The sequence below is a fragment of the Gymnoscopelus braueri genome, assembly GCF_963280865.1.
Source record: "Gymnoscopelus braueri genome assembly, chromosome: 3".
Lineage (NCBI taxonomy): Eukaryota > Metazoa > Chordata > Actinopteri > Myctophiformes > Myctophidae > Gymnoscopelus > Gymnoscopelus braueri.
This window is the reverse complement of record NC_137612.1, coordinates 42,508,892-42,518,313: the sequence shown is the minus strand read 5'-3', so window position 1 is coordinate 42,518,313 and position 9,422 is coordinate 42,508,892. Positions and strand designations below refer to the sequence as shown.

General features: G+C 40.3%; 1 protein-coding gene across 1 annotated transcript in view; it reads left to right on the top strand.

Moving 5' to 3' along the window:
- LOC308081939 (odorant receptor 131-2-like) overlaps nt 1-7,770 on the top strand; it is a gene marked incomplete at both ends in the record, with an annotated part of 60,077 nt that extends 52,307 nt beyond the window's left edge. Inside the window, 2 exons of the mRNA XM_080423555.1 lie at nt 6,445-7,175; nt 7,716-7,770. Coding sequence (XP_080279681.1) covers nt 6,445-7,175; nt 7,716-7,770 — 786 coding nt within the window. The remainder of the gene's footprint in view (nt 1-6,444; nt 7,176-7,715) is intronic.
- Between the last annotated feature and the right edge of the window lie 1,652 nt (nt 7,771-9,422).

Genomic DNA, 9,422 nt, shown 5'->3' with positions numbered 1-9,422 from the left:
CATCTAACTTATACCCTTAATGGCCCTGCTCAGCCCTCGAATCTGGAGCTTATCAAAACTGTACAGGGGAGAAGGGGGACAACCCAGGACTCCCTGGACTTCCAGCTGTCACGGGTTCCCTTAGGCCTAACTTGTTCCAAATTGTTTGTAATATCCCCTATAAATGACAATTTTCCCAATATACGTTTTAAACACGTTCCTCACATTTGATCTCAAATCAGAATATGGGATTGGATTCCCCATATGAAAACCTAAAAAGCTAAATTCAATCAAGTTTCTGCCTTGTGTAGTCAAAAATATGTTTTACGTAATATAGTTCAGCATAGTGGTGGCCGCCATCTTTAAATGGTCAATTTTGAGCTGGGCATACAGCAGATTTGGATTCAGCACCACTTAATACCCCAAAAAACATGTATGCCATATATTAATAGAAATCCTGCCTATATTGAAAGACATTTAACATGCTGTTCTGGAATGATTTATCTTAAAATGGAAAGTAATACTACTAATAATTATAATGATAATAATTTACATAGCAAGACACTGTAATGTTAGTTATTCAAGTAGATAGATGGGTAGTGGAGACAAAAATGGAAATTAATGCTATTCCGACACATACGTTAGCGCATAGACCTCTTCTGACAATTCTTGTGGAAATGTGCAGATAGAAATATTGCTTCTTTGGGAAATATGTGTGAAGTACCAGTTGCTACTCCTGATCCTGAATCCATAGATACCTCATTATGTTCATATTGGATAATCCAATCAAAAGTTATAACAGTTCCCATATTGTTCTATGGCTGGTGTGGGGTTGGGAACCGCTGACACCCCCTAGAGGCCATTTTCTTTATCTGAGTGCTTGACACATGAACAAGAAATGTTCTATAGACCCTTAACTTCAATTTAGTAGTGAAAACGAACCTTTCACATCAATTTGAAATTAAAACAACAAATTACCCATACTCGGTCCCCTACTATATCTATTTTTGACGATATGCGCCAATACTGGAAAATGAAAATGATTCTATGGGTAATATGCTTGAAGTACCAAATGCTACTCCTGATCCTGTATCCATACATATCTCATATGTTCAGATCGGATAATCCATTCAAAAGTTACAACAGTTAACATATTTAGCTAGGGCTGGCATCTGCCGGCGCCCCCTAGAGGCACATTTTTTATCTGGGTGAAAATATCTTCGACCAGAATTGTTTTATAGACCCTTACCTTCAAATTAGTAGTGAAAACGAAACTTTCACAAGAATCGGAAATGAAAATAAAAAATTGCATTGACACGGAACCCCACTATCAATGTTTTCACACATATCTCTTAATGATGGTGATCTTTAACATCCTCTCTCAGAAGATTTAGTGTTTACCAGATCCCAGATGATGATGATGTGTGTGTGTGTGTGTGTGTGTGTGTGTGTGTGTGTGTGTGTGTGTGTGTGTGTGTGTGTGTGTGTGTGTGTGTGTGTGTGTGTGTGTGTGTGTGTGTGTGTGTGTGTGTGTGTGTGTGTGTGTGTCTGTGTGTGTGTGTGTGTGTGTGTGTGTGTGTGTGTGTGTGTGTGTGTGTGTGTGTGTGTGTGTGTGTGGCTACCACCATAATGATGGAATAGGTGCTCCTCCACTCCCTCAAGTACGTCGTTGTTATGGTGGAAGCAGCCCCAGTAAAGAGGAAACAAGTTCTCTGTTCCTTACACTATAGTAACAACAACAAAGCAGATTTGAGTGATGCAAGACACACACACACACACACGCACGCACGCACGCACGCACGCACGCACGCACGCACGCACGCACGCACGCACGCACGCACACACGCACACACACACACACACACACACACACACACACACACACACACACACACACACACACACACACACACACACACACACACACACACACACATCATCATCATCATCTGGTAAACACTAAATCTTCTGAGAGAGGATGTTAAAGATCACCATCATTAAGAGATATGTGTGAAAACATTGACCTTAATGAACCTTAATTAAAGCCTCTGAAGTGAAACATTAGTCCCACAAAGGGAACTGCTCTTCTGTCTGTGGAAAAAACAATGTGAAGGTCAATGTCATTAAGATTTGGTTGTTTGACAACAACAGTTAGGTGCCATGGTGATGCTCTTTAACACATTGGGTCATTGATCCATAGGGAGATTGAGTTTTGATAGCAACATACAACATCTTTTCAAGAAACTTTTCACCACGCTTCTGAAGTGTCTACCCATAATTACTGTAAACACTACAGTAAAACATTGTGTTAATTTAACACATTCTGGTTAATACAAAATTAACAGTTTTAGTATTGTGTGTAAAACAAACAAACAAACAAACAACAACATCATCTTTCTAAAACAAAATAGAAACTCACATGACAAGCACTTGTTTTGCACCAATTCCACTCCTTGCCATCGAAAACAACAACACCCACTTTTCAATCTCGTCACAAACCCAATTCTTGTGTAAAAGTATACAGTATATTTCTGGGTGTGTGTCAATTTAAACTTAGCTTTATTGTTTATTTCAATTTCTCAAATACTACGAGATTCTGCTCCACAATGTCAAATGCCTCAGGAGCCAAAGTCACCTAGAGGGCCTGGTACGTCAGAGGTGAGGAGTGGGTGCTGCGGTGTGGCGTCAGTGAAAGGGTCGGTGCGGGAGTCTAGCAGGGCTGGGGTGGCCCTCATGTGGGTAGATCGGAGTGTGGGTGTGGTGGTAATAGGGGGGCTGGAAGTCCAGGAAGTCCTGGGCTGTCCCCCTCTCCCCTATACAGATTTGAAAAGCTTCAAACTCGGGGACTGAGCTGAGCCATCAGGTGTGTGGGGAAGATGGGCTCCTCAGTGCAGGATACGATGCAGAGACATGGCCTGGAGAGGGTGTGGAGTTCACTGCAGAGATGTCAGAACCTACAAGTCTAGGCAGGGATGGTGTAGAGTGTGGCGGGGATAGGCCTCACCTTTGCTTGATGCAAAAGTTTTTTTTCTGGAGCTTGCTACCTATGTCGGCCCACAATGTTATGTCACATTCACAGTCCAACATTGCAGTGGCACTAGGTAGGTGGCTCCTGCTGAGTTGTAACAAGATGGCTTTGTTTGTGTGTGTGTGTGCGTGTGTGTGTGTGTGTGTGTGTGTGTGTGTGTGTGTGCGTGCGTGCGTGCGTGCGTGCGTGCGTGCGTGCGTGCGTGCGTGCGTGCGCTCGCGCGCGCGCGCCTGCCTGCCTGCCTGCCTGCCTGCCTGCCTGCGTGCGTGCGTGCGTGCGTGCGTGATTGCGTGCGTGCGTGAGTGCGTGTCCGTGTGCGAGTGCGTGTCCGTGTCCGTGTCCGTGTCCGTGTGCGTGTACGTGTAGGACGTTTTTCGCTTCAGTAATTCTGACTTAATATGAAAAACTAATAAATTATTATAAATGTGCTAAAAACACACACACACACACACACACGCGCGCGCACGCACACACACACACACACACACACACACACACACACACACACACACACACACACACACACACACACACACACACACACACACACACACACACACACACACACACACACACACACACACACACACACACACACACACACACACACACACAGGTGTACATAAGGTGTTCTCCTAAAGCTATGAGACTCACATGCATGGGGCAGACTGATGTAATCCACATCACACTACATGATCCCAGGTCAGTACAACTATACTGTACAAACTTTGTTTTCCACAGGTCTTCCTAGGACTGTCACCATTATTACATAATCGTCTGATCATAATCATTTTAGATAATCGCACATATTTTTTGCATAACCGTCATAATTGTTTCCATGTTGAACAGTGTTCATACATTTTCAAACATAAAAATAAAATAAAATGTGGAAATAGCAGATCTACAAGGTCACAATGTGTCGCATCGTGTGACATCGTGTGAGGTAGGTCTGCTATTTCCAGTATTATTATGTTTTTTAAGTATAAAGTTATTATACTGTATATGGCATTTCTTTGCATACTTATGTAATTTGTCATATCTATCCTGTGCAACTTTTGTTTATGAAGCCTGAAAGCCAAACAATGTCATGTGTATTGATGTTCAGATGTTCAATGTCTAAAACACAATTAAATTGTTAAACACAATTATTTGTATGAAAAATGAAAATGTGTCTTCAAGTAGAATGGCATATTTGTATGGCATGATATGGCCCTATATTTCACTTTAAGCAGGGATTTACTTACATCTGGATGAATAAACTAACTCCGTAAACTGAGCCTATTTTACAGCTAGTGTATGCAGGGGAATACAGTACATGAAATGTAAAGATGATAACAATTAAATTATTATTTTTGCAATGGTCACTGAACCTTTGCTATTTTAGAGGACATTAATTTATAGCATCTAAGATATTGCTTTTTGTCATCCAACACGTTCACCAGATCTAAAGCTCTGACATGAATTTCTCATCTGGAGTCAGTAATGTGACCATAGGTGTCACACAGCGAGAAACCATCACCAAGAATGTGATTCTGGTGGCTCTGGGCATCTCCATCAACTATATCAACGTCATCACAGTCCACACCTTCAACAAACAACAGGTCTGAACCCTACTAAATAACATTTTTATTTGTATCATTATAATATTTTTGTATCACAAGTAGCTTTCTTTTAATGGGGCTACATTATCATGGTAACTTGTGCACTCCCAATCTGGGAACCCATTCGTTAAAAAAACAAATAAAGTTTAGTGCACTCCTAACATGCTCCAAAGCCATTGTGTGCAGACAAATAGAATAGAATAGAATCAGTGTTTAGATATTGAGCAGTCCTTTGGCTTTCCCTGGTATTCTTTTTTTTCTTATATCGTCGCTGTCAGATGGAAACCTTCTTATGTCCAAAACCATTACTTTACAGGAAATGGAAAATAATTGCCTGTGTTCCAATGGATCCAATGTAGTTATTCTTTAGTCACAATATTTTTCATTGGTTCAACATTTATAAAACCCACAGACACAATTTTCACCAAAATAAAAATACTCGCCGATCTACAAGATTGGCTATTTTTGCTTTTGTGTGGCCGCGGACCCCCATCTCAAAATATTTTGTTCCAGGGACCCCCAGAAGTAAATATTTGAGTAAAATTTGGTTGCTTAAAAATAATAATATATATATTCCAAGATTTGCACACATTTTCAAGATAAAAAAAAAGCAGATCTACAAGCTCAAAGCGCGGCACTCTGTGCCACACTTTGAGCTTGTATATCTGCTATTTTTGAATAGCCAAAGTATTGAATATCTGCTATTTTTGAATAGCCAAAGTATTGAATAATAGTTTAAGTGGTTACATAGATGCGTTTCCGGATTGAATGGGTTGAAGCACCGAATTATCTCAGTGAAGGTATAATATTATATCTAATGATTATAGGACAAACATAACAATTGTCTTTATGCATTAACTATACTTATTTGGCTGGACTCCCAAGTTTCGGTCTACAATTTAATATCTTTGACAAAAATGGTAAAATATACAAGCTCACAATGCATCCCGTTGCAATGCGTTATGAGCTTGTAGATCTGCTATTTTCATCAAAGGTTACCCCAGAATAAGGATGCTAGGGTACGAGTGGTTAAAGGTCCCATACTTTGGGACAGAAGAAGGACTGTAATTTCCTGCCTGTGTCTCATACTACAAAGATATCAGTCATTCAGCTGTAGAACATTTGGAGACACCCAGTGCATGTTATCAAGTGAAGTGAAGTGTGAAGTTGTTTACACAAAGTTAGGTGGCAGCTACTAAAGAAAAAATGCTGTTGGTGTATACAATGTACCAAGTTTTTTTAATGCATATTATGTACATTTGATTATGCTCTCTTTATTCTCCTTTTTGCACTCTCTTTCTTTTCTTTAAATCTTTATTATCATATTCTGTTGCCGCATTGTCTGAATGAGCCAAACCAAAATAAGCTTTATGTTCTTATGTACCTGTACACGAGATGTAACAATAAAGTACAACCTTGAACCTTGAACCAATGTAATTAATAAGAATATTGATTAAGTTATCTGGTGAAAGGGAGATTACAAATATTTGTATGTAATGAAGCAATTCATATCACCCTGCTATGCCTATATTTTTGCAAGTTTTTTTCCCCATCCTGCCGGTGGTGTTTTATCTCATATTTTGAATGATGACATTACATACAGTATTTGTAATAGAGTGTCTTCAAGCAAAAGAACAGCTACTGATTAGGAACATTATTTGCACCTGTGCTGATTACCGATATCCACTGCACCTTTTAAAAGCCTTTGAAGTGCGCTATCTGTGTCAATTCATCCTGTGAAGTCCACCAGTAAAGACCTATGTTTGAAAGCTCACCCAAGTGTGGTTAATGAGAGTCAACAGTATATAGTAGCCTACAGTATTTCATTCTCCTCAGATCTTCAAGCAGAACCCTCGGTACATCCTGTTCATCCACCTGGTGATCAACGACATGATCCAGCTGACGGTCAGCGTTGCGATTGCCATGATGTTCCAAATCGTCGGCCCTATCAACGTCTCCCTGTGCTGTGTCCTCGTCTTGTTGGGTGTCTTCACGACACAAAACACGCCGCTGAATGTGGCCGCCATGGCGGTGGAGTGCTACATCGCTGTCTGCTTCCCCCTCCGTCATTCCCAGATCTGCACTGTGCAGAGAACGCATGCCGTGATCGGCCTGGTGTGGTCCATGAGCGTGCTTTCTGTCCTACCGGACCTCTTCATCCTCCTGGCTACAGAACCCTTAGTGTTCTTCCATTCCAAACTCTATTGTTACAGGGATAATGTCTTCCGCAGCTCCTACAGCCTGGCAAAGAGAGACGCGTCCCACATCATCTTTTTGGTCTTGGTTTGGATCACTTTGTTCTATTCTTACTTCAGGATAGTGTTTGCCGCTAAGACGGCTAACACGAACTCAAAGAAAGCCAGAAATACGATACTTCTGAATGGATTTCACGTGCTGTTGTGTATGGCTACCTATGTGCGGCCCATGTTGTTGAAAGTCCTTATGTACTTTCTGCCTGCAGGGGCCCCACACTTTGTTAGTTATGTTATAATTCAGGTCCTGCCCAGGTCTGTCAGTCTGTTTCTATATGGGCTACGAGACAAGACATTCAGGATGCACCTGAAAAGGCATATCATATGTACAGAAAGACCGCACAATACATTAAAGGGGTAGTTCTCCCCACAAAAAACATTTGATTCTTTTAGTTTTGTGTCGCATTCCTTATCCAATATTCCAATATTTGATTAATTGAAGTATACAAGGCCTCCAAAACAACTCTCAGTGTAATCACTGGGAGGCCTAACCTGGAATTTCGTCATTTTATGGTCAGGGCCATTGATTGATTGATTGATTGAATACATTATTAGCAGTTTGAGAAAAAAAAAGCACAGGAAAGTACAGTTCAATACAAGGTCTGCTAAGAGGATTTTAAACCCAAGAAAGCCTATGGCTTGTTTCCATTGGGGTAATTTGTACGAAACATTTAATGACAGACAAATATACTTGGCCTTTGAGGGCACAAAGGCCAAAATTCAAGGGCAGGAACGCCATCAAATAAAACAATGATTGATGAAGTTGATTGATGAAATGATTAGATTGATACGTTTTCAATACATAGTATTATTATCTGTGAAATATGTGTCATAACTTCATACACGCTCCGCCAGTGGCGGGGAGGCCCCGCGATTCTGCGTTACGCCACTGCGCTCAGCTGTGAACTAGCCAGTCACTGGACTCTTTAGTTTCTAGGATGAGGTGGGGGGGAGTTAAGAATTCAGAATCTCAAAAAGTCACTGGTGTCTAAAGAAACATGCTTAAATGCTTTTGCATGTATAAACTTGGTATGATTTGTGTCAGATATTTATGTACTGTGGCTAATGTAACCTGCAACGTCTGCAAAGTTAAATGGTAAACAGGGTTTGGTTAAATAACAGTAAATAACATGTAAAATGTATTACGCACTACATAAATACAATTATTGATTGATTGATTGATTGGTTGATTGATTGATTGATTGATATGCATACAATTTAATATGCAGAAGTAGTAAGCCTTGCAGAGCCATGTGGTCCATAGGAAAGGAGCCTATCTCCTCATGATTCATCATGATTTGTGTGCATGGGGATCTCATCTTAAACAAGCTCAGTGCTTAATGAGTCTTCCAGTTTAGTAGACCTTGTATTGTGAATTTGTACTTCCATGTACTGTTGTTCTCATGTCTTACTAAATAAAGTACATCAATCAATCAATCCTGTTTTTCTGTAGCATGAGGCAGCTTGATGTACAAATATGTATCCTGGACACAGAGACTTACCCCCAATCCAACCCTTGATGCTGAGTGCCAAGCAGGGAGGAGATTCCTGTTAATTGAGCCAGGTGGCCAAGTGATTAAAATGTGTTCCTTTTAACACAAATATCTCAAATCCTCCTATCATTTTATGTTGATGACGTACATGTGTATATGCAAATGGAATTCCCTTGTGTACGCCAGTGATTCTCAACCTGTGGGCAGAGACCACTGGTCGGCCGTGAGGGTATTGAGAGTGATTTTAATGATATAACATTAACATAAAAGCGTAATTTGTAAAATAGTTTTATATATTTTTTGATACCAATACATTTCCATTGATCCAAGTCAGAACACAATCGATTGATTGATCATTAAAATGAACATGTTCTGAAAATGCACGTGGCCCACCCATCTGACCACTTAACACGGCAGCCGAGTTAAGTGGTCAGATGGGTGGGCCATGAACACTTTAGAGATTTTCAAGTGGGTCATATCGCAGGTGGAAATGGCATATCTTGACCAATGCATAGTTTTGTCAGAGGTTTGTCTAGTTCTTTGGAGTTATTATTAGGAATTATGTTTAGTAAAATAAATATGGCAGGATCAATTGTGCAGGAACAATTGTGGACACATGTGCTCGCATGCACACTCTCTCTCTCTCTCTCTCTCTCTCTCTCTCTCTCTTTCTCTCTCTCTCTCTCTCTCTCTCTCTTTCTTTCTCTCTCTCTCTCTCTCTCTCTCTCTCTCTCTCTCTCTGAATACTAGGATTCATTAGTGTATCATACACTCTATAAAATCACCACATACATTTCAAACTCAAGTCAGACTGTGCTTTATCTGAGGTAAGCATAACGTTTTGCATTCACATTATTGTAGTGTAGAGTTGTGTTGTAACTTGCACATGGATAATGGTACAGCATATTATGGCCTTATTTTATTTTTGTTCCAACCTTTTGGTTTGGAATTTGGCATTGCACTTTTCACACATGAGATGTGAGGTTTGAGTATTTTTGTGAGGTTGAAATGTTTTTCTGCAACTTCTGCATTCCTTTTGTGGACAAGTTTAGACTTTCAAGCATGATGG